This window comes from Pimephales promelas, chromosome 22, assembly GCF_988280905.1.
Source record: "Pimephales promelas chromosome 22, fPimPro1.hap1.1, whole genome shotgun sequence".
Taxonomy (NCBI): Eukaryota; Metazoa; Chordata; class Actinopteri; order Cypriniformes; family Leuciscidae; genus Pimephales; species Pimephales promelas.
This window is the reverse complement of record NC_142790.1, coordinates 21,710,975-21,738,937: the sequence shown is the minus strand read 5'-3', so window position 1 is coordinate 21,738,937 and position 27,963 is coordinate 21,710,975. Positions and strand designations below refer to the sequence as shown.

Sequence of the window (27,963 nt, the reverse complement as noted above, 5' to 3'; positions counted from 1 at the left end):
TCCTCTTTTTGGAAACATTAAGTTCTCACAGTAATGGGAGTGTCACACCACTTTTGTTCAACTACAGAAGCTGTCTTTTTAACTTTCTCTTCACTTGAAACTGCGTTGCTTTGTTTTGTTTTGTTTTTTTGTTACCTGTTCGAGATAATTCTCGACAACAGAAGCCCACGTCGACCAACAGTGGGATTTGATTCACGCGGAGCGGGTTGGATGGTGTTAGAGCGGGAAAGGTGCCGCGAATTTAGGATGTCTCGAGGCGAATCACGCGTGACAATACCAGGTGAGCGCGAGACTTCATGAGCAAATCCTGTCAGCTTTCGAACACAAATCAGGCAATAAAAAAAATAATTTATTTAATAGATAGATTTGCAGATGAAATAGAGATGCTATTTCATAAATTAAGCACAAAAAAAGTAAAACAAAGTCTGAAGTAAAGTATTGATTGATTGACAGGTTCAGTGATGTACCCTACTGGTTCTGCTCAGTAGGCTGAAATTATTTTAAACAATCTTTAGCTTTTTTGTACATTTATATTTACTACCCTCTATAAACTCATATTATTTGGGAGACTACAGTAAATGATTGAATAGTTCAGTTGTCCAATTCTACTATTGGAAATTAAATGAAATTTGAAAATGGTCAGATTATTAAGATATAGTTTCCCTTATACATCACAAATGGTCAATGAATATGCTAGTTGATGGTGCAGTCAGAGATGGAGGGTCACTTTGGGTCAGGTAAAGAGACATTGGACAACTTTTAGACATTACTGAGTGAGTTTATATTAAGTTATAGCCATACAGTTCAACCTCAATACGGTTTTGTTTTGGACAGACAGATATTTTAGACGATAGATGGATAGATGTGATGTGTGGGGTTGTCTGAGGTATGGACAGGTGTGAAGCAATCTATAGACTATTCTTTCAGCTATGAATGGAATTTGATGTCATATTTATATTGACCCTCTGCACCCCCCAGATTGGCAGGAAATTATCAAAAGTCTGGGCCAGATTTTCTATCCATTGCCTTTGATGAAACAAATAGGCCTACATATCTGGAGATTATCGGCATGTTTAAATCCAGTCCAACCTGCTTACATTCCAAAAATAACAATACATTTCATTTGACTTCCTTGGCCAACAGACTCCTAGATTTTAAACTATAAAAGAATGTCTAAACCTGTTGGTTTAATGTCTTTCTCTGATCCATAATAATGACACATGATGCATGAATACTGTGGTTTTCAAAATTACTCTTTTGCATTGCTTTTCATATAGAGCTTTGCAATAACCAAACATTTTTCACAGTCAAAACAGCATCATTTCCCCTTTCCATTCCATTTCCATGACATATCCATGTGAGTTCCAAGGAAGCTCATGTCAATAACATAAGATTGTATATTATCCAGACAAATGACTTCTCCAGACCTGTGAAGCACTATTTTACAATTACTTGATATTTTCAGGTTTTTCTGAAGAAAAGCCTGCTTTAAAGCTTGCAATTTAGTGTCTGCGGCCATCACAAATCAGCAAACATTAACACTTTAACAACTCTAAATCCTGATACTCATGTACACCAATGAATAGAATACATTTTGCAAAATTCCACACCACATATTTGTGTAAAAAAAAAAAAAGATTAGTATATAAAGAATTTATATAACTTGAATTTTGATCAACTCTCTTCTTTGTTGTTCAGTTTCATTGTTCCACTGCAAACTACCTCATCTGTGGCCCTTTAATACATCCCGAGATTCTAATTGGAGTGGGAACACTTGAGCTGTTTATTGTTTTCATGTTGAGAAATGCGTTTTTTAATTGAGCTCAGGTTGTGATGTTATCACAATTACTGGATGCAAGCTTGCTTACCAAATGAGCACACGGTACAGCCTCTTTACCTCTGTCTTTTTAAGCTGATTTCTACGTAGAATTGTATCACAACATGTTCAACGAATTCACCGTTTGTGTCGAAACATAGCCAAAATCATTGGTTTTGCTGCTTAGTCACTGCTGGTATATGCCATAACATTATGTTGGCAAAAAAGATGTTTAATCAAGGCTATTCAAATGTAGTACTAGTGGCCATGTCTAAGTACAACATTATAAAGCATAATAATGCATAATCGGTATTAGACCTGAAAATTGGAAACTAAACTAACTATAATGCTAATGTTTAGAAAGTGAAAAAATGAAGATAGAGGACATGAAAAAGAGAGATTGTGTGAGTAGCTGAATGAATAAGCAGTCAGACAGATTTGATGAAAGGGACTGTTGCAAGTTGACTGCCACTTTGCATTAGACAGAATTACTGCCTCACGCACACAGATAGTAATGTCTGTCTGTTCTGTCCAGACAGTAAACCAGGAGCATTTCATCAGTCTTATTCAAACATCCCCACACAGCCATTCAATCACTCTCAGTATCTCAGTCAGTCTTATTACTGTAAACCAGCCGCAGACATTTACTGTTTCCTGTCTTTTCTATAATCAAGTTGGACTTTTATCCCCTTTTATAGAGATGTGAATCACCAAAGACATTTGCGAACTTCTAGCCGAAGTACCATTTTGGACAGGGTATGAGTACACCTACTTACCTACTGCATAAGATACAGCCAACATTGTTTTTTCATGGAGAATAATATAGAATATAGAACAAATACAAACACAAAAACTGTCAGGTTTTATAGAATATACATTACTAGAAACTTGTAAAAGTTAAAAACAAAGCATTAAATGTCAAAACATGTCACAACGACGGTCAAATCATTGAACGTACTGTATGTGAAAATCATTGGTCTGTGAAACAGGATATTCAACTAAATAAAATGCCAAACTCTTATATAAATTGTTATTATTTTGATAAAAGACTTTTGATTGAGAATCAGAGGACATGCAGGTTTAACAACAGTGTCATTTTCATTTCAGTGTCCACTGACACTCTGGATGAGCAGTAATAAGCTTCACTCAGTTACACCCTGTTATTGTGTGAGATGAATACACTTTTTCATTTCTTTCTTTGAACAAAAGCATTTCTTTGTTTTTCTTTGAAGGATGCTTTACAAGCACAACAAGCACCTGAGTGGACGATACAAGAAGTCTGCACATCACTTTATCTGGCTTCTCTGTCTTTGGGTTCAACTCCTGCCTCAAGGTCAGTACATATAGCTACTGTAATTTTACCAATCTTTATTTGTTAGAAAACTTGTGAGTCTACGAAAGTCAAAAATGCAATTTTTTATGGAGACCAAATGGAAAAAGGTGATATAAAGATTATATCTCAACAGGTGATGTTAACAGATACTAATCTGTTTGTATTGTTTCCGTATTTATACATGAGCAAAGTACAGAGATAGAGAGTCTAAAATTTGGCTGAGCATCAAGTCCAAATATCCTTCCAAGGCAGCATTTGCCTAATTGCTTGCCTGCACTCCCATAAAGGTCTATAAAACTGCTTCAAGCTGTAAAGCGATTAATATGAATGGAAGGAGGCTGTAAACTGTGAACGGGAAGTACTGAGTCAGCTGTGTTGTAGATTCAATCAATGCAGACAAACTCGCAACATTTTTAGGGGGCAGCGTATTTTAATCATATTATGAGAATCCACCAACACAACATAGAGCAGAGGGCAAAAAGGGCCTAATTGGTTTTCAAATTATTGATTGATTAACTTTATTTTCTGTTCAGACCTACCGAACAGAAATTCATCTTTGACACTGGCTCTACAACCAAATTACACACCACATAGTAAAAACATATACGACATACATAGTTAAAGGAGCTGTATGTAAGATTGCGTTTTTTTCTCAGAGCAAATCATCGCTCAAACAGTTTGCAGCACTAGTTTTTTTTCTGACGTCCATTCTCGTGTTGTGTTCGTCACCTTCTTTGATGGGTATTGGCGCGCGTGCTGTTTCGCGTCGTTTTCGGTTCGTTTTATCGCTTGATTGTTGCGGATCAATCAAACTTGAACAACTTGAACACTCCTGATTTCACAGAGAGCAAGTCATGTAGTATGAAGCGCACAGTTCAGCCCGACGTTTTAAAATCATGTACTGTAAACTAGGCTTTAGTAGCGTCAGTATTTTTACCTAAGACACATTACCTAAAACTGGACAGGTTAGACAACATATTCACATCAAAACAAAAATGTGAGAGTTTTAAGTACAATCCGTTTTTTTTTTTTTTTTTTTTTTTTTTGTAGATGAAATAACACTGAAAATAAGGATTTACAAAAAGTTTACAGTAGACAAACAATTTAGATGTGACCTATAGAACAGAATTTAGATCTAGGTTATCTATTATAATTAAATATCCAGTAAATTCTCATTTCGAGTTGTCAGCTACAGCTAGTATTATTTTGACATAGTCATATACTCTGAGTCTGACCTTTAAAGAATATTCATGGTATGCACACACGCATACTCACACATATGACTGTCAGTGTTACTGATAGGACACAGTGGAGCTTGTTCCTTTCAGGCCAAATCCGGGCCAGCCTGTTTTAACTGGTTGTTTTCTTTTCAAATCACCAAACGCAAGCATTGTGGAACTGACAGGCCTCATGGGGAAGTAATGAGTAAATTGGACAGGTCTGATGGATTTATAGTTCAAAGTTAATGTGAAGGTGTGCAAGTTTTGTGAAGATTTAACAGAGTAGAATATTTTCAGTGTCTTGAAAAGACTAAAGGTTACATTGTCTTTATAAATTTGCAGCAGTCTCTTAACAGGTTAAATAAATGTGCCATATAGCCTTTGACTAATGTCATTCTTCTCTTAAAAAATAACCTTGTTTTACCCCATTTATTTTCTTACATGATCCAGGTCTTAATGTGAACAATTTGTAGTGCATGGTAAGGTGCAGTCGCATTTGCAAAATTCCGGCGAAATTTTTGCAGTCAAAAAAGGTCCTTTGTCTATTGCCTATTTATAGGACTGGCTTTTGCCTATGAACATCAGAACAATAGTAAATATGTCTCCACCTTTATTCAAAAGAAGTCTTTTTAATGTTTTTTTCATTTGATATCATCAAGAACTCTATTATCCTCAGCTGCATTTATTTGAATAAAATAGGTTGTAAATCTAAATTTTATTTAATGGACATTGTTACTTTCTGATGTAAATGATTATTTATATTTTGAATAAAATAACTGATAATATCGGCCAGCGTCAGTCAATATGTTGTGAATCTGATTAGAAGATGCATCATGTATACTGAAAACTGCAAATGATTGAAAAGTAATGAACCTTATTGTAAAGTGTTACCAAAAAAAATTAGTGACTCAGATAAACGTTTTATTTTATTTATATTTAACATTAGGTAGGCTAAAATTTAGGATTTATTGTATTAAATACATCAACCTGTTTACTTATTGACCTGTTTCTCTCTCTCTCTCTCTCTCTCTCTCCCAAGTAAATGGCTTCTTCATGTCAGATGCTAAGGCTGTCCTGCAAGCATGTGATGACCACTGGACTTTCCAAGGGCAGGGTCAAATACCCGTGCTCTTTCAAACGACTGTATGCGTGGACGTGAAGGTCCTTTCCCCAGGCGGGTGGACTGCTTTTAGCTATGTCTCGGCCCGCGCAGCCCGCTACGAACTGGCCCTGCAAGGTGATGAAAACAACCTGTACGCCTGGCTGTTGGGCGTACGCCACCAGTTCACTGTCCAGCTGACCGCTCGTCGCTGGCACCACATATGTCTACGGTGGGACGCCCCTAAGAAAAGCTTCAGCCTGACAATAGGTGGGAGCTCAGAAGTATATCAGCGGACCGCCATTGCCCGAGCAATTCCCCCTTCTGGACGTATTCTGCTGGGTTGCCAACCCAATGAGGCCTCACCTAAGGCAACAATGGCTACAGTGGAGCTCTATCTTTTCCGCATATGGGACGATGTAGGAGAGCACAGGATATGTGAGGATGGGACTGTGATTGGCTGGGACTCGCGAAATTGGGGCTTCACACGAGCCCAGGCCAGAGTCCAAGATTACACGCTTCAATGTGGTGAGTACATGGGATTGACAAGAGGGGAGCCTGTTTAACCGGTAAAGGATAGTAGAGGCGGGTTTAAAATAGCAGTGATAATTTGCCCACGTCAGATCAACTTGGCAAACTGTAAACAGCCTGAAGCACATTCTCTCTCTGATGTAAAATAATGCACTGTATGTTTTTTTTTTGTGAGTGTATCTTTAAAACTATTTAAAGCTTGTAACGAGCATGTGGATTAGTTGGGACATGTTTGGTTGTGTAGTGTCATATACACTATATGCATGATGCTTTGATGTTGCATGATGATTTCACTACTTTAACTACTAAAGAAAACTCACTTTCATGCATGTATTATTTGTAGATATAATAATGATCTAAAAAAATCCAGTAGTTGTATTTTAGAACATGGTACTGAAGCTGGTTTCTAACTGGTCTAAAGTGGTGATTAGCTGGTTGATTAGCAATGTTCCAAAAAAAAAGCTTGAAAAGCTGGAAACCAGTTTGTTGCTGGTCCATGATGATCTATACCAGCTTGGTCTGATAAACTTGAAGAATAACTAGCTATGAACACCCTATAACCAAGTACCTAATGACTAGCTTGGACTATTTAATTACTACTTTGGACTGCCTAACATCCAGGGATGTGCACCACAACTAATTTCTATAATGTTTAAACTAAAATTTTGTAACCGTCTGGTCAACTAGTCCTAGAAACCACAAGATAATTGTCAAACAACATGATTCATTTCAAATTGGCTACTTTATCTATTAATCAAACAGTCAAATTCCTTACTGAATGCCGCTGAAAAATAGATCATACTGTATAATGTCAACAATTATATTGACTGTATTTTGACAATATGACTATATTGACTGTTGTTCAATTAGTCTATATAGACATATTAAAATCAACTGAATTAATCGGCAATACATGACCAATAATTACAAACTCAATATTAAAACCAGATTTCCACAAATAAATGTGTAGATAATATAAAACATAACATAAATGTGCTAAAAACGAGTAGTATTTCCAATGGCGACCAGCAGCAGCAGTATCGTTTAGTCGACTAATCTTGAACATCCCCAATAACAATAGGATCAGCTAAAGAGAACCAGCAATGGATGAGCAAGCCCAGCTTATTTCCATCTTGGACCAGTTAATGACCAATTTAGACCACCTAACGACTAGCTTAATGACCATCTTGAACCAGCTAGAAACCAGTTATCATGTTCTGAAACACAGTTACTGGCTTAAGAATGGATTTTCCAACAGATGAATCACAAGCCTTGCCTGTTCCCTGCATCAGAAGGTATCCATTATTCATTTGATAACTGCCTTCTTTTTATTGTTTTTTTTTATAACTGCAGTAAACAATTTCTCAAGAAGTATCACTGGAATAAAGAATTTATACTTGCCTTTGGTCAACTTAAAAAAAAATAAAAAATCAATAAAATCCGATATACATCAGATCAAATCTGGATTCTCTGTGTTAGAAGTGATTGAGCTCACCATGTAATACACAGGCCTTTTCTCCTCCACAGGAAATTATGATGTTAAATCAATTTCAAATATCCTACAGGATATTTGAAACATTTCAAAACACATCCAGATGCCAATGTTAGATTGAAAACCTTGGATGTCTTGATTTAAATGATCGGATCAGATTTTGATGCAGGGTACAAGAAAGACAGTAGTAACGACACTCACTCGCTCTTGTCTTTCTGTAATTTGTGCATGCAAATTCTATTTCTATATTTCATCTTCTAGGCCTAGGGCATCTACGTATGAAACGTGGAGTTGGAAATACATCCCCATCCATCAGTAAGTGCAGTGCAAGTGTGAATTCAATTCAATGAGTACTATTGTAGTTTGAAAATTACTTCCCAAGCTATAAGCTATTTATAATTTAAAGTTGCCTATTTTCTAAGACAAAACATTGCAAATTTCAATTAGAATTACAACTTCTACTATAAAGCAGCTCTCCAGTTTATGCTCACGCTTTTATTCGTGGACGTCAACTCCAAACTCCAAAAGAACTTGATTTTGGCCTAATTTACATCACAGCAAATCGTTATATGATTTAGCTTGAAGTGTATCAGGGCCTCTAAAACTCAACAGATACTGCACATATTACATAAAATCTTATTGATCTTATTAGAGACACGCAAATATCTCCGACACAGCGCAGGAATGCCATAACGCCAGAAATGCAAGTAATCACTACATTAAGATATTTGGCAAATGATGATAAGTAAATGATACTTTAATGATGGCCTAGTGTTCATCCACTAATGGACTAACAGTAAACACGGTTCTTTGGCCAGTTGGGCTTTCTCGGCTTTCTCTTTTTTTATTCCATGTTTTCTCTATACTTAAAATTGCTCTTTTTTTCCTTGTTGGAGAACCAACAAATCACAGTCAGACATAGCAACGGGGTCAACCCTGTCTCCTCACAAAGATGAACGTTTTTGTCTTCTCCTTACTCAGAGTTGCTCTCAGATCAGACCCGAATCGCTCGTAAAATTTTTACGCTAAATTAAGAGTTTTCTGAGAGGATTCTTAGAATCTTAATGAAAACGGGCCCAGGGGTTTTGGGCCTTCCCACCCATCCACATTATGGAAAATTATTGGTCATAGAGTACACTACTAGTTCAGCCGTTTTAAATAAGAGATACATCCAAATGTGCAGTACTGCTGGAGTCTACAGGAATGGTTTAAAAACCTTCACTGTTGGAACAAACCAACTCACTATAAAGAAGAATATAAGAGAGAGGACAGTTTATTAGAGCACGTTTGATTATTGCCATGGAACACAAAAAAAGATTCTCACAATGTACCAAACTTATGACCACTTACAACACTGAACATCTGAATGTTCTGCACTGAATTTATAAAGCTTTATAAGATCTGGAGCCGTATTCACAAAGAATTTTAGGTAACACTTTACTTGAAGGGGTGTGGATAATACTGACAAGACACCTTCATAGAAATGACATACGTCTTGAATATGAAGTAGCATGTTTATGACAACTGTCATTAAGTGTCTTTCGTTCTATAATGACATTCTGAATGCAAATTTGACATTGTTTAAGATGTCTTTGTCATGACATAAACCATAACATCATAACCTGTCAGTGTCTTTGTCATGAAAACTTGACATAAAATTAAGTTAAACTGTCATGTAGTTGGCAGTTATAACTGTCATGAATATTTTCCGTTGCCTAATAATGAAAAAACGACACTTGCATTAACACTTGCTTGGTTAATTGACCAGCCTACCTACATAGACTACTTAAAACAAGGAAATGTTGCTATATATGAAGAGTTCAGATGCAAAAGCCTCTAAATGCCATTTGAAATTTTCTTCTTTAATGATGATTTTTATCAAACTTGTATATTTAAGTTCAGTAATTTCACTTAAATAACAATTAATAGGTAATTATCATTGCCATTTAAGTGAAATCACTGAACTTAAATATACAAGCTTGATAAAAATGATCATTCTAGAAGAAAATTTCAAATGGCACTTAGAGGCTTTTGCATCTGAACTCTTCATATATAAAAACATAATAAAAATGTTGCTATATATATAAAAACATAATAAAAAGGAAATTCTGCACTGGGATATCAAGCAAAACTAAGCGTGAGACATGGGAGAGGATTTGTTTCCGATCAATGCAACATAAAGCAGTCCGCATTATGTCGCGGACCCCGGACGACTGCGAGAGGCGGTGCTATGCGCTACAATCCTTCGTGAATAGGTCTTAGTGAGTCAGGATTCCTCTCGACTTCCTAGGGCTAAAATGCTTCGTGAATTACTCTCGTGAAAAAAATGAAGAGTCCTAAATTTAGGAGTGACACGCCGATTATTTTTAGGAGTTGCTCCTAAATTCGCCAGTTAGGAGCTACTTTTAGCCTTAATATTCTTTGTGAATATGGCCCCTGGAATATAGTACACGTGTCAAAGGGAACTACCTTAAAGGTGCTTTTTTTGTCCTATTTTGGAGCTTAACAGTAATTCGTCATACTTTTCCATCTTTTAGAAAACAGCTTGGATAATCTAGACAGGGCACTTAAATATCTGAATGGCAGGGAAATATTTATAAAAACAATCTCTAAACAGAAAGTTATTAACCAAACCTGTATTGTATATTTAGATTTAGAAGGCATCATTCAACTGATAGTTTTACGTAATTAGGATAGTTTCCTGGAATCAATACTTCTGAATGTATGACGGTGCTTCACTTTAACGTCATATATCATTTCCACTGCTCTGCAAAGGCAGCTCTTCCTTTGTCCTCGATCTCATTGGAATGCTGCACTAAATAGACATGCATGTTCTAGGCATGCATGACGCCAACTAATGTTTTGAACAGTGGGCGGGTTGGGTATGTTTTTTTTTTGTGTGTGTGTGTGTGTAACCGTCTGAAAAGAATCACAATTTCACATTTTGTGATTCAGAATCAGAATCTCTTTTTTCACTAGTGAATTAAATGCATTGGTGCTTTTGATAACCCCTTGAACCAATTCTGGATTTTAAGGTTTCAAGGTTAAATTATATATATAAATTATATATAATTATATATATATTTCCACTTACAGCATTCCAAAGTGAAGCCACTGGCCGAGAGCTTGCTTTAGCTTCTCAAAGTAAGTGTTCCATGTTTGCTTCACCAACAGCAATAGAGGCCTGGGAATTAAACATGGCCATGTACATTACATTATATACACATCATTCATATCAATACTATCAAAAAATACAATCCAATTAAGCCATACATAGACCTACACTCTAAAAAATGCTGGGTTGTTTTAACCCAATTTTGGGTCAAATATGGACAAACCCGAAATGTTGGGTTAAAAATGTAATGTAAAAATTTAACCCAATGGCTGGGTTAGTCCATATTTGACCCAGAGTTGGGTTAAAACAACCCAGCATTTTTTAATGTGTATGTATCTGATTAATCATAATACACACACACACATACATATTTGTGTGTGTGTTTGTGTGTGTGTGCCGGTGCTGGGGGGGTCTATATAATACATTATTTTTTCAATTATTAATATTTTAAGAGTTATATACACTGGATGTCAAAAGTTTGGAATAATTACTTTATAATGGAATAATACCAACTTTTTGTTGTTGTTGTTGCATAAAATACTTTTTACTAAAAAATAAAAAAGAAATTATACTCACCAACGCTGCATTCATTTGATGAAAAATACATTCAATCAGTAATATTGTAATATTGATTTGCTTATTGATTATTATTACAATGTTTTACACACAAATATTAAGCAGCAGAAACTCTTTTCAACATTGATACTAAGAACCATTGTTAATAATTGTGAACCAATAATAATTGATCATCAAATCAGCATATTGATTAATGAAGGATGATGTGAAACTAAAGACTGAAGTAATGATGCTGAAAATTCTGCTTTGCCATCACTGGAATAAATACATAATAATAAATACATAAATACATTTTATAATATATTAAAATAGAAAACAGCTGTTTATGTAGTAATATGTCACAATATTAATGCTTTACTGTATATTTGATCCAATAAATTCAGCCTTGAGCAGAATATAACTGTTTCAAAAAAACAATAAAAAGTCTTAATTATTCAAATTATTGTTGACCCCCAGAGTTTATATATAACATTGTACTTACTTACTACTTTGTGTATATTTGCATTTTAGATTTACATAGAATTTGTTTGCTTCTGAGTTAAATGACAGTTTGTCTCTTCCTCCCTCTAAGGTCCGCTCTACTCAGTTTTGACTTCAATATATAGGCCTACCAGTGCACAGACAAACACAACCCAAGGTCAGTAAACAGACGAGGATGCTGCTAATTATCAAAAGCTGGGGTGTGCATCCGAGTGCCAAAGCTCCTTCAGTCAGTGAGACATTTACTTTGAGTTGTTTTGGTGTTGCATGGGTCAGGATGGTTGAATATTCATCCAACAAGATTAGTGAGGTTGACTAGTTCACAGATTGTACCAATAATGCAAAAAGGGTATGCATCTAGAAATGGATTTTCTCTGAGAGGGATTTCACATGTTTTTTAATCTACAGTAATGTGCATGAATTCATTCCGGTTAAAGTACTACAGTCAAACAAAACTCAGATTTGTTACATTTATACATTTCAAGATGATTAGACTTGTCAGATTTCAAATCACAATGTTCTACATTTTATGCATAATCTGTAGTACTACAGGGGCTTTCGCACCGGATAGTATACTATAGGAACAATAGGAACCAGCTACCAGCCAGTCCACCAGAAACTACATTTTCCCCTATGGCCAATTTCCTGGTCGCAATGTGTAGATACTGTATAAACTAAGTACAGTATATGTAAATTGTCTGTTTACACTGTCTAAGGGTTTCGTATGGCATACGTCACTGGAAGTTCCTATACTGTGCTGGGTTAGACCCTACTCTGAAGTAGGAGCTAAATTAGTTCCCCCAAAAGACATTCCTACTAAATTATGAATTATTTACAAAAAAATACCAAAAAGTTGGTACTTCCCTTCCGCTACATTACCTATGAACATTCCTCTAACTCAAAACAAATTCATTTTTATTTTTTTCCCACAGGACCTGACCTCTCTGCTTCAACCTCTCAGGGCAGAAGCCCATTGAATCCTGCAGATCTCGCTACAATATCTATACCAATACAAATTCCTCTCACATCAACTACTACATCAAACACAGCTGTTACACCCGCCACTCAAGCTCCTAATGGATCAGCTCTTAATAACACAACTTCAATGTCAAATACTGTTAGATTAAACACATTGCCTTCAACACCGGCCTCACCTATGTCTTACGTAACCGCTCAAACGACCCAGAGCACGTCAATATCTGCCCAGACACTTTCAAGCAATCACATTAGCCATCCAGTCAGTGGCTTGTCTGAAACAACAGCCAATCGCACGACAGCAAGCTCTCCCACTGAACCAACTGTCATGACTCAAGGAACCAATCAGACTGCAGTTCTACGACCAACGACGTCAAATGCATTATTAACAGGTACAGCTATTATCACTGCGTTCTGATTGTCTTTTTTTTCTTCTTTTTTGGAAAAAGATAGATGGCTTCTATTTCGGTGATAATTACAGGATATTAAATTAAATTCCCTACCTTCATTCTCTCATTCTGCCACATATTACATAATTTATACATTATAAAATTAATCTTAATGTTTCAATGCTTCGATGTGCCTTTCCATTTGTTTCAGAGCCATTGGTGGTACAGTGTAACTTTTCCCAATACTGCGCTAATGAATGTAAGAATGTTTAGACAAAGCCTATTTTGTTCTCTGAAGACATAATTAAGATTCAATGTGGTGATTTTCTGAGATTGTGTAAAAATATCTCTCTTCTTACGTCACAGCATCATACTACTGGATGCTTGTGGAGGTACATGGCTCTAATATGACTGAAGGAGATATTCAAATTTGGGTATGAACCGTTTTTATAATTAATAACACTTTCATAGAAATAATAATAAAAGTTATTAAAACATTTCATTTGTACATTTGTGTGATGCTTCCCCCATTATAATCAGTTTTCAGATCGTTTTAACATGAGCATCTGCTCTGCTGGAGTTTCAACAACAGAAATCAATCCTACATCATGTCAAAATGAGATAGTCTTTGTGGTAAGTATTATTATTTGTATTCAAAGCCTGAACTTTGATGTTGTCCAACAATGCATCATTATAAAATGTATTTTTCATTAATATAGACTGCTGAGGTTAGATGTAAAGAGAAGCAGAACATCCAGTAAGTCAATCCCAAATCTCTAAGCTACACAAAAAACACGATATCATTGTATTTCAACATTAAGTAACAAGTAACTACTGCCCCCGTTCTTACAGGTGGACAAACTGCACAGTGCTTTTACAGCTGAGCCAGCCTGTGAATACATGCATCCTCCACAAGCGGGTGGAAAACGGGACTATCGACCAATCAATCCAGATCCAGCTTCTGGGAGATGTAGAAAGAGTGGGTGAGTAAAACAAAATATATCATATATATCAAAATATAGACATAAATGGGGACTTCTATATAGAATATAGAATTCTGTTATGGATCTGTTAGGATTCAAAATTACAAAAAGAATCGTAGAAGTGGTCCATATGACAACCAAAACCAGCAGATTAAAAGATAATGCATGATTAATTGATCATTTTTTAAAATCTCACAAAATGGCTTGTGTTCATAGGAAAAGGCCTTTGCCCAGATAACCATATTACGCCCCCTGGAGATGGTTTTGTGCACTGCACATCTCCAATGTCTTACGATGGTATCTGCAAGAACCAGGGACCTGTAAATGTCACATGGTACGATATGCTACTGATATGCTGACGATATGATATGTTTACATTGAGATTGCAATATTCATTTCCTAAAGTTCCCTCTTTCTTGCATTAGCTCTTATACGGAGAATGGCTTTGTTCCTAAAGACTTGGTTTCTAATCAATCCTGCAGTGGTGAGTGTTATAACTCTTTGTCATCATTTTCTGACTAATACCAGTATGATGTTCACAGTTGAAATTTTGGTCTTTTTAGTTAATAACCAACAACATTGTGAGTGTCACGTCTCTAACAACAACGGTGAGTGAAACAACAATTAATCTATATACGAGTATGTTCAAGTACGTGTTGTTGACCAATCAGACTCCAAGCTCTCTCCTCTACCTCTCTTTTAGAGACATATTATGCCGTTCGCCTAAATATTACAAGCCCAGATGTTAATTTCACCTACGTACAGAACATGGTGAGTGTCTCAGATAAAAGGTTTTAGTGAACTGGTAAAATGGCTATAGAAAGTTTAAAAACATTGCTATCTAGTTAAGATTTTCAAGGTACAGCTGTGGCTTACCTCAGTAAGTGACAATATAGATATTGTCTTATTAGTTCTCTTGTTCCATCTAATAGGTTGAAGAGTTGAGAACTCCCTGCAACAAACCCATAATGCAAGGGTATGTCTGCAATTTCCAAATAACACATATGTGTGTGTGTGTGTGTACAGGTATACATTAAATTGGTCAAATGTGACAGTAAAGACGTTCATAATATTACAAAAGATTTATATTTCAAAATAATCACGTAATAATAATAATTCTGTTGATCTTTCTATTCAATAAAGAATCATGAAAAAAATGTATGCATGTATTGTGGTTTCCTCAAAAATATTACGGAGCTCATCTGTTTTCAACATTGATAAATGAGAAATGTTTCTTGAGCACCAAATCAGCATAATATTAAAATGATTTTTGGAGGATCATGCAACACTAATAGAGGAAGTCAATGATTATACTGTATGTTGGTGAATATAATTAATTTTTTGTTTGTTGATGATCCATGTTCATAGGTCTCTGTGTAACTCTGAAGTATCCAAGTTGTACGAGGTAATTATTCATTTGTTTCCCATCTTTAGCTAAATAATCTTGTTACATCACTTCATATTTTCTGTATCTGCTCTGAAAGGCTATGTTTGATGCTTTACAGGGAATACACTTGGAATGTTTTGGAGAAGGAACAAGGTAATTCGTACTATCATGTGTGTGTGTTTGACTCAGCATGCATTTATGTCAGATTAACACATCTATTATTCCTTAGGCTCTACACATGTATGTTGACTCTGCAGCTGTCAAAACAGCTGGATGTGTGTACTGTTAGTACTGCTATTGCCGTTCTTATGAAGGACAGTACCAACATTAGAGTCGATGGACCTCTAAGTAGAATAGGTGAGTGTTGAACTGTATGTACTGGTATTTCACATTCACAGCTTATCCAAGTGGTGTAAACACTAAAAATACATTTTTGTTTTCTATCTCTCTACTGTATAGCCATATGTCGTTTGCCCACTGATTCAGAAACCATTCCTTTGAACTCAACATTTACATGGGTCGCTGTAAATCTCAGTGCAAGCCAGAATGAGGACATCAAAAATCATTTGAGATGGTAAATCTTGTATTCAGTCCAGATTTTAATTATTTACTTATGTCTAATGGGCTATAATCACACTGTAAAACTAAATTTCAATTTAAACCAAATGTTATGCTTAAACATTCAAAGCACATTACAAACAGAATTATGCAGATTAATAAAAAAGAAAGAATTGTTGGCAGTGTGAACATAGCTTGATTTCACATGATTTCACTAATACTGTAGGTGTGTCTAGATCCAAATCCTTGTTGGTCTTAGATTTGTGAATTGAAAATATCACCCTATCATTTCGATCTTATTTTAGCAGTATTTAATGGTTAGGATTTTTTGTTTGACAAGAATATTGTCCCATTACTAACAAAAGCTCTTTCCAAACAAACTTTCCAATCCTGCTCTGTTTTCCAGTGCACAGGGTCAGACGTTTGCTGTTCTTTTAAATGAGAGCTGTGGGATCTCACCTTCTATATCCAACACAACTCAACTTGTCCCTCCTAGAACAAGCTCTAAGAGCAGTGTACTACAGACTGTAGCATCAGTAACTACAGACTGGTCACTGATCACCCAAACCCACCCTGCAGTCACACCATCCAGAAATATCATGAACACTTCTGATACACCTGAAGTCCTAATATCTACTACATCCATCAATAGTACAGCCACTCAAACAAACACTATTTCCCATGATACGAAAAGCCTGCCACTCATTCCAACACTTGATAAAACAACCCAAACAGTCAATACAGCAGGTACACCAAACAATATAACAACCTCATCGGTCAGTACAACAGATACTACACTTGATATAACAACCTCACCGGTCAGTAGAACAGATATGACAGAATATATTACAACGTTACAGGCCAGTACAACAGATACAACACACATAATTACAACGTCACAGGCCAGTACAACAGATACAACACACATAATTACAACCTCACCGGTCAGTACAACAGATCCATCACACATAATTATAACCTCACCGGTCAGTACAACAGATCCATCACAAATAATAACAACCTCACCGGTCAGTACAACAGATCCATCACACATAATTACAACCTCACCGGTCAGTACAACAGAACCATCACACATAATTACAACCTCACCGGTCAGTACAACAGAACCATCACACATAATTACAACCTCACCGGTCAGTACAACAGAACCATCACACATAATTACAACCTCACCGGTCAGTACAACAGAACCATCACACATAATTACAACCTCACCGGTCAGTACAACAGATCCATCACACATAATTACAACCTCACCGGTCAGTACAACAGATCCATCACACATAATTACAACCTCACCGGTCAGTACAACAGATCCATCACACATAATTACAACCTCACCGGTCAGTACAACAGATCCATCACACATAATTACAACCTCACCGGTCAGTACAACAGATCCATCACACATAATTACAACCTCACCGGTCAGTACAACAGAACCATCACACATAATTACAACCTCACCGGTCAGTACAACAGATCCATCACACATAATTACAACCTCACCGGTCAGTACAACAGATCCATCACACATAATTACAACCTCACCGGTCAGTACAACAGATCCATCACACATAATAGATCCATCACACATAATTACAACCTCACCGGTCAGTAGAAAAGATACAACACAAAATATAACAACCTCACCAGTCAGTACAACAGATCCATCACACATAATTACAACCTCACCGGTCAGTACAACAGAACCATCACACATAATTACAACCTCACCGGTCAGTACAACAGATCCATCACACATAATTACAACCTCACCGGTCAGTACAACAGAACCATCACACATAATTACAACCTCACCGGTCAGTACAACAGATCCATCACACATAATTACAACCTCACCGGTCAGTAGAACAGATCCATCACACATAATTACAACCTCACCGGTCAGTACAACAGATCCATCACACATAATTACAACCTCACCGGTCAGTAGAACAGATACAACACAAAATATAACAACCTCACCAGTCAGTACAACAGATCCATCACACATAATTACAACCTCACCGGTCAGTACAACAGATCCATCACACATAATTACAACCTCACCAGTCAGTACAACAGATCCATCACACATAATTACAACCTCACTGGTCAGTACAACAGAACCATCACACATAATTACAACCTCACCGGTCAGTACAACAGAACCATCACACATAATTACAACCTCACCGGTCAGTACAACAGAACCATCACACATAATAGATCCATCACACATAATTACAACCTCACCGGTCAGTAGAACAGATACAACACAAAATATAACAACCTCACCGGTCAGTACAACAGATCCATCACACATAATTACAACCTCACCAGTCAGTACAACAGATCCATCACAAATAATAACAACCTCACCGGTCAGTACAACAGATCCATCACACATAATTACAACCTCACCGGTCAGTACAACAGATCCATCACACATAATTACAACCTCACCAGTCAGTACAACAGATCCATCACACATAATTACAACCTCACCGGTCAGTACAACAGATCCATCACACATAATTACAACCTCACCGGTCAGTACAACAGATCCATCACACATAATTACAACCTCACCGGTCAGTACAACAGATCCATCACACATAATTACAACCTCACCGGTCAGTACAACAGACCCATCACACATAATTACAACCTCACCGGTCAGTACAACAGAACCATCACACATAATTACAACCTCACCGGTCAGTACAACAGATCCATCACACATAGTTACAACCTCACCGGTCAGTAAAACAGATACAACACAAAATATAACAACCTCACCGGTCAGTAGAAAAGATACAACACAAAATATAACATCCTCACCAGTCAGTACAACAGATCCATCACACATAATTACATCCTCACCAGTCAGTACAACAGATCCATCGCACATAATTACAACCTCACCGGTCAGTACAACAGAACCATCACACATAATTACAACCTCACCGGTCAGTAGAACAGATACAGCACAAAATATAACAACCTCACCAGTCAGTACAACAGATCCATCACAAATAATAACAACCTCACCGGTCAGTACAACAGATCCATCACACATAATTACAACCTCACCGGTCAGTAAAACAGATACAACACAAAATATAACAACCTCACCAGTCAGTACAACAGATCCATCACAAATAATAACAACCTCACTGGTCAGTACAACAGATCCATCACAAATAATAACAACCTCACCGGTCAGTACAACAGATCCATCACACATAATTACAACCTCACCGGTCAGTACAACAGATCCATCACACATAATTACAACCTCACCGGTCAGTACAACAGATCCATCACACATAATTACAACCTCACCGGTCAGTAAAACAGATACAACACAAAATATAACAACCTCACCAGTCAGTACAACAGATCCATCACAAATAATAACAACCTCACCGGTCAGTACAACAGATCCATCACAAATAATAACAACCTCACCGGTCAGTACAACAGATCCATCACACATAATTACAACCTCACCGGTCAGTACAACAGATCCATCACACATAATTACAACCTCACCGGTCAGTACAACAGATCCATCACACATAATTACAACCTCACCGGTCAGTACAACAGATCCATCACACATAATTACAACCTCACCGGTCAGTACAACAGATCCATCACACATAATTACAACCTCACCGGTCAGTACAACAGAACCATCACACATAATTACAACCTCACCGGTCAGTACAACAGATCCATCACACATAATTACAACCTCACCGGTCAGTACAACAGATCCATCACACATAATTACAACCTCACCGGTCAGTACAACAGATCCATCACACATAATAGATCCATCACACATAATTACAACCTCACCGGTCAGTAGAAAAGATACAACACAAAATATAACAACCTCACCAGTCAGTACAACAGATCCATCACAAATAATAACAACCTCACCGGTCAGTACAACAGATCCATCACACATAATAGATCCATCACACATAATTACAACCTCACCGGTCAGTAGAAAAGATACAACACAAAATATAACAACCTCACCAGTCAGTACAACAGATCCATCACACATAATTACAACCTCATCGGTCAGTACAACAGATCCATCACACATAATTACAACCTCACCGGTCAGTACAACAGATCCATCACACATAATTACAACCTCACCGGTCAGTACAACAGATCCATCACACATAATTACAACCTCACCGGTCAGTACAACAATTCCATCACACATAATTACAACCTCACCGGTCAGTACAACAGATACAACACAAAATATAACAACCTCACCGGTCAGTACAACAGATCCATCACACATAATTACAACCTCACCGGTCAGTACAACAATTCCATCACACATAATTACAACCTCACCGGTCAGTACAACAGATACAACACAAAATATAACAACCTCACCAGTCAGTACAACAGATCCATCACACATATTTACAACCTCACCGGTCAGTACAACAGATACAACACAAAATATAACAACCTCACCGGTCAGTACAACAGATCCATCACACATAATTACAACCTCACCAGTCAGTACAACAGATCCATCACACATAATTACAACCTCACCAGTCAGTACAACAGATACAACACACATAATTACAACCTCACCAGTCAGTACAACAGATCCATCACACATAATTACAACCTCACCGGTCAGTACAACAGAACCATCACACATAATTACAACCTCACCGGTCAGTACAACAGAACCATCACACATAATTACAACCTCACCGGTCAGTACAACAGACCCATCACACATAATTACAACCTCACCAGTCAGTACAACAGATCCATCACAAATAATAACAACCTCACCGGTCAGTACAACAGACCCATCACACATAATTACAACCTCACCAGTCAGTACAACAGATCCATCACACATAATTACAACCTCACCGGTCAGTACAACAGATCCATCACACATAATTACAACCTCACCGGTCAGTAGAAAAGATACAACACAAAATATAACATCCTCACCACTCAATATTGCAGGTACACTACCCAATATTCCAACTTCCCTGGTCAGTACAACAGATACAACACACAATATAACAACCTCACCGGTCAGTACAAAATATACAACACAAAATATAACAACCTCACCGGTCAGTACAACAGATACAACACAATATATAACAACTTCACCAGTCAAAACAACAGAAACCATAACAGAAACCACAACCTCACCTGTCAGTACATCAGATACAACACAATATATAACAACTTCACCGGTGAAAACAACAGAATCGACAACAGAAACTACAACCCCACCTGTCAGTACATCAGATACAACACAATATATAACAACTTCACCAGTCAAAACAACAGAAATCACAACCCCACCTGTCAGTACAACATATACAACACACAATCTAACAACCTCACCTGTCAGTACATCAGATACAACACAGAAAATAACAACCTCATCTGTCAGTACAACATATACAACACAATATATAACAGCTTCACCAGTCAGTACAACAGATACAACACAGAAAATAACAACCTCACCTGTCAGTACATCAGATACAACACAATATATAACAACTTCACCAGTCAAAACAACAGAAACCACAATAGAAACTACAACAGAAACCACAACCTCACCTGTCAGTACAACATATACAACACACAATATAACAACTTCACCAGTCAGTACAGCTGATTCAACACACAATATAGCAAACTCACCGGTCAGTACAACAGAGACAACACACAATCTAACAACCTCACCAGTCAGTACATCAGAGACAACAGACAATATAACAACCTCACCAGTCAGTACATCAGAGACAACAGACAATATAACAACCTCACCAGTCAGTACAATAGATACAACACAGAATATAGCAACCTTACCAGTCAGTACAACAGATACAACACACAATATAACTTCACTGTTACAAACAATAGATACAAAACACAATCTAACAACCTCAACAATCAAAACAACACTCAATATAACAACCTCACCAGTCTATATAAAAGTCACACCACTCAATATAACAACGACACACATTAATACAACAGGTACAACACCTGTCACAAGTCTCAATTCAACAATCCCTCATGTCAGTACAGCAGTCACATCATTTAATACAACTGCAGTCACAACACTTGATAAAACCATAACAACTTTCAATTCATCCATCACTCCAATTAATACAACAAGAATGACACTTATTACAACTGTCATACCATTCAACTCAACTGCACTAAATTATACAACAGCCACGACAACAGTCACTTCTGAAAATGAGAGGCAATCATACACAAGTAGTTCTCAATTCTCTGGTGCAGAGTTTACCAACACAACCTTTCCGCCAAATACACCACTGATTAACTTGACAATACCATCACAAACCACATTACACTTAAATCCAACAACATCCCCAATAAACACAACTCAACACAACGGCACAATTACAGAAATCTCAAATAATACAATCCTAGCAAATACAACAGAATCACCAATTAAGTCATATGAATCAAACACAACTCAACCTCTTGACAGCACAACTGAATTCAATACAACCGCCATTCCATATGACAGAACACAACTTCTAAATAATTCTACAATGGACACCACAGATGCTGGAACAGATACCACAACATATACACCACATGTCAGTACTACAATGAATACACTTAATTTCACTACTTTTAATTCAACTTTTTTTCCTGATGTAACGTATCCCAACATTACAGATCCCCTGTTCAATACAACACAATCAAATACAACAGCCTTTCCAATGAACACAACCTTGTTTAACACAACATACATTCCACTGAATGTTACCATCTTCAATGGGACGGATGTGACTCGTAGCATCAACACAACAGATAACTCCAATAACACATCAGAATATAACACAACAGCAAGCCCTACAGTTAACATAACACAATCAAATACAACAGCCTTTCCAATGAACACAACCTTGTTTAACACAACAGATATTCCAGTGAATGTTACCAACTTCAATGGGACTGATATCAACCGTAGCATCAACACAACCGAGACCACCAATAACACAACAGCAAGCCCTATATTTAATACAACACAATCAAATACAACAGCCTTTCCAATGAACACAACCTTGTTTAACACAACAGATATTCCAGTGAATGTTACCATCTTCAATGGGACGGATGTCAATCGTAGCATCAATACAACAGATACCTCCAATAACACATCAGAATTTAACACAACAGCAAGTCCTGCAGTTAATACAACACAATTTGACATCACAAACACAACACAGATAGATACAACAACCTTTCCAACAACAGAAAATATTACCAGAGGGCCAACTGACTCCACTTCAGAGTCTGTCACAACAGTTAGTCTCCTTAACACAACAAAGTCAAATGGCACAACAGAAAAAGCATTGACTGATAATACAATCAGTAATGCAACTACAACATTTAATCCAATTAGTATTCTAAACAACTTAACAACAAATACTACATTTATTACTACAAATAACAGTGCAGATCCCTCCACAACTCCTCCGTTAGGCATACTTCCAAGCTCTTCTCAGAACAGCTCCACTTCCACAACAACAGCTCTAATTATTGCTTCAACTAATACAACTGAAGTCACCACAAGACCAGTTCCAGCTGTGGCCACAACATCCTCCATTACCATGGCGGCCACTACAGGTTTGACTCAACATTCCAAAACTAACTATAGCTTCTTGACATTCCAAATATAAGTGTTTCTTCTAGGTTCATGCATACATAACATTAGCATAAAAGTACTGAGACACTTAGGTCACTCTTAAACGGGATAGCTAACCCAAAAATGAATAATTTAGTCATCTCGTACTTACCTTGTTCCAAACCTGTATTATAATTTTTTTTTTCTTCTATGGAGCACAAAAAAATATAACTTTAATTTAAAATATGTCTTGTGTCTCAGTGTTTTTTATTGTTTATATAATGAAAATCAGTGGGGTCTAAACAGCATTGGATCCTATTGCATTATGAAATATCTACGCAAGTAGCATTTACTTTAACTATAACAAAAAAGGCTTTAGCCATCTTTAGTTTGCAGATGACACTTGATATTTTGTATCCAATGCAATGAAATGCAGGCAGTGTGATTTAAGCATCTAAAAGTGTCCAAATTTGTTTTAAGGCCACTACTATGTGTATCCATAACAACAACTCATTTGATTTGTTCATTTTTCAGAAGCAACAACTAAAAGCCCAGACTCAGTGGCTAGCGATCTTCTGAATAAAACACAGAATGTGGCATCTCTAAATTCAACTGAGGTGAATCAGTTGGTAAACCAGCTAGAGAATCTTCTTTCTGCACCGAATATTAGTCTGGATCTGGGCCAAACAGTGCTGTCCGTCATCAATAACTTTCTAAACAGCTCTGCAGATACTCTTGGTGCCTCTTCTAATCGGTGAGATACAAGTGTAACACAAGCATTCAAAACAGTCTGATGTTGTCAAACTTGAAATATCGGATGTAAATATGATATTGTGTTTTGTAGATTAATCAAAGCTGTGGATAATTTGGCTCTAAAACTTGTGATTCGGGAGCAGACTGAGAACATTGTATTTGATTCACTCGCTTTGACTGTGACCAAAGCTGATGGCACCAACTTTGGGGCAACGTCATTCTCAATCGTAGATCCCTTGAACCCACAGGTAATGACAACGGAAGTCTAAAGAAATTCATCAACAGTTGGGATGTTTTTGGAAGTGCAGTGACTCAAAATGTCTGGTTATACAGGTCACTAAAGGATTTCAAAGACAAGTCAGAGCAGTAGAAAGTTCCTCCTCACTCGGCAAAATAACACTCCCTGCATCCCTGACAGAGAACCTCTCTCCAGAACAAAAGAAGATAGCCTCCAGAGTCCAGTTCACCTTCTTTCAGAAAAGCACTTTTTTTCAGGTAAAACTGGGTTGATTTATTTTCATATAATAAACGTCTTTTCTATTCAATTAACATGCATTTAAGCTTCATAAAGGATACAAAATCACCATAAAAATCACCCAACCCTGACCATTCTGCCACTTTTCTTCAGTTAATTCTTTGGATTTTCATTTATCGACAGGATAAAAACATGACTCAACAGATTCTGAACAGCCACATTCTGGGCTCTAGTCTGGCTAACCTGTCAATCAAAAACCTGAGGGAAGATGTCGAGTTTACTCTGAGGAATAAGCAACCCGTTGCGGTGTGTGTGCGCTCACAAATAAACTGTACATCAAATATCTCTGCCAGATCATGAAAACCGAATGATCTATCTCTTAACTTCTCTCCCACAGGGGAATTATACAGCTTCCTGTGTTTTCTGGGACTTTGACAAAAACGGTGAGATTGCACACCTCGCAAAATTCCAGAGAAATTGTTATTAGGCCTGATGAAATGTGATCCGTCTAATTTCTTTGTTTCTTTGTTGTGTTTTGGATGTTCTAGGGGGTTCAGGAGGCTGGAATCCCGACGGCTGCTATGTCAAGAACAGCAGTACCGAGAACGAAACCGTCTGTAGCTGCGATCACCTGACCAGCTTTGCTGTGCTGCTGGTATGTCAGTGTGTGGGATTGTTCCCAGAAATGTCCACATCCATTCTCTTCAGAACTTTAATAATGGCTCAAATTAATATGATTATAATAAAATCGAGAGTTCTAAGTTATATTTTGAGCCTTGTATTAGGTATGCATTACACATCTCTGGGATTGTCATATAATGCTTTCATTAATCTTGTTTTCAAAGGACATTAGCCGTCAAGGCCAACCTGACCGTCTACAGGCCCTCATCCTTACCTATATCACTTTCATCGGATGTGGGGTGTCCGCCATTTTTATCTCGATTACTCTACTCACTTACCTCGCGTTTGAGTGAGTAATATCCTCCTTCTCAGTGAATATACTGTAAGCCCTAAAATGAGATCACAATTGGTCCCTTAAAAACCACTATGACGCATCTTATAAAATGTGACAAAAATGTACTTCCATCTCTCATTCCCAAAAGAAGCAAATTCTTATTTACCAAATTCTTTCTTTTAATTCCAGCAAAATCCGCCGGGACATTCCTTCGAAGATCTTGGTTCATTTGTGTTTCGCCCTGCTGTTCCTGAACCTGGTATTCTTGTTGGACCCATGGTTAGCTTTGTATAGAAATGCAGTAGGCCTGTGCGTTTCTACAGCATTCTTTCTGCACTACTTCCTGTTGGTCTCCTTCACCTGGATGGGCCTGGAGGCTCTGCATATGTACTTGGCCATCGTCAAAGTCTTCAACAACTACATGACCAGATACATGCTGAAGTTTTCTCTGGTAGGATGGGGTGAGTTCAGCTGCTACATTGGCCTTGTGGTTTGTGGCTGTAGATGATTGTAGATGATTTAATTCTGTGATGTGTTTTTGCAGGACTCCCTTTGGTTGTTGTCATTATTGTGATTGCGATACCCAAAGGTTTCTATGGCCTCATTAGCGATGGGAACATTTCTGACGGAAATACGGAGGATTTGTAAGTATTCAACTTAAAATTTAAAAGGCACAGTCTTCATTATCTTTGCAATTGATGTTTCTATATTTGTCTCTTCCAGTTGTTGGCTGAAGGATGACATAGCATTCTACGTAGCCGTTGTGGCATACTTCTGCATCATATTTGTGTTGAACCTGGCCATGTTTGTGGTGGTGATGGTCCATCTGAGACGAATTAAGCGGCAAAACCCCCACAACAATCAGTACCGCAGCAGCCTGCAGGACCTTCGTAGCATCGCGGGACTCACTTTCCTGCTGGGGCTCACATGGGGCTTCGCCTTCTTCGCCTGGGGACCAGTCAAGTTGGCCTTCCAGTACCTGTTTTGCATCTTCAATTCCCTGCAGGGTGTGAAACAATATTAAATTGTTTTCTAAATGAAGTCAACATAATATAGTTAGAAGTATATTTTTTCAATGCAATAATGCAACTACCTTGAGCGCTTGATGAAAAAGGGGTCTTGTTTTTTCTTGTTCTCTTTCTCTCTCAGGATTTTTTATTTTTGTTTTCCACTGCGCTCTGAAGGAAAATGTCCGTAAACAGTGGAGAATGTACCTCTGCTGTGGCAGGTTACGATTGGCTGAAAATTCAGGTATGTCTTTTACCAAACTAAAACCTTGCTGCATGTTACACTAACTAGTTATTTTAAGGGCATCTTCGTTTTACCTCTTTTTCTTCTCCAGAGTGGAGTCGGACAGCAACACAGATCAAAACCAATAAGAAAAGTTCGATTCTGACGGCACTTTCATCTAATTCAGGGACCAACAGTGCACCGCGAAGCTCAGTGAGCAGCAATGAATCTGTGCCATCCCTTGGTATCGGTCAGTTCTGCTCACTACTGCAAAAAACTGGCAAGAAATGTACAAAAGTGTTTTATACAAGTCAGGAATATTTTTAACTCTTTAACTTTATGTTACAGGCTCACCAGTAGACGACAGTCAGATCATATCAGGGGAAGAGAATGATGATGTGGTCGTCAATGAGATCAACAGTCAACTCAGTACACGACTCAGATCTGTGTAGTTTATGGAAGAGGTTTATAAACCCAAATTGGAAAATAGGTTCCATGTCTGACAGCTGTTTCTAGCAGGCCTGAAAAATATAATACCAAGATGAGAATCTAGAAATGTCTTCTGTCATCAGTTTCTCTGAATGAGTGTTACATGCAGTAAAGATAAAAATATCTCCAAGTGCGGAAACGTTATATTACGCCCCACTTTTACAGCGCCAAGGGTTTTAAAGTCCTATATATTTTCAGAGACCAGTATTAAACAACTCTTCTGCAAAATAATAATAATCATTTGAGCTCAGATTATGCCAGTGCATTAAATAGTACTTAAAAAAATGCTAGTTCTTTTCCTGAAATTCAGTCTTAAAATCTGTATCAATCTGTTATATGTGTTGAAGAAAGACTGAAAATTTCACTGTGGGTCCAGTT

The 27,963-nt window shown here is 37.3% G+C and overlaps 1 protein-coding gene across 1 annotated transcript; it reads left to right on the top strand.

Annotated features, from left to right (window-relative positions):
- The first annotated feature begins 66 nt into the window (after positions 1-66).
- adgrg2a (adhesion G protein-coupled receptor G2a) lies at positions 67-27,963 on the top strand. The gene is made up of 39 exons (XM_089125908.1): positions 67-280; positions 3,049-3,149; positions 5,409-5,996; positions 7,753-7,806; positions 10,588-10,635; positions 11,754-11,823; positions 11,973-11,988; positions 12,603-13,029; positions 13,238-13,285; positions 13,393-13,460; positions 13,567-13,659; positions 13,746-13,783; positions 13,879-14,009; positions 14,226-14,343; positions 14,435-14,493; positions 14,573-14,617; positions 14,713-14,780; positions 14,942-14,979; positions 15,378-15,414; positions 15,515-15,549; positions 15,626-15,753; positions 15,856-15,970; positions 16,361-16,776; positions 17,248-18,063; positions 18,301-21,950; positions 22,422-23,685; positions 24,218-24,437; positions 24,528-24,684; positions 24,770-24,931; positions 25,095-25,217; positions 25,309-25,354; positions 25,460-25,566; positions 25,757-25,881; positions 26,056-26,327; positions 26,411-26,510; positions 26,590-26,873; positions 27,016-27,117; positions 27,209-27,346; positions 27,445-27,963. Exons 2-39 carry the CDS (start codon positions 3,050-3,052, stop codon positions 27,546-27,548), a joined length of 10,410 nt encoding a protein of 3,469 aa, XP_088982034.1. The 5' UTR covers positions 67-280; position 3,049; the 3' UTR covers positions 27,549-27,963.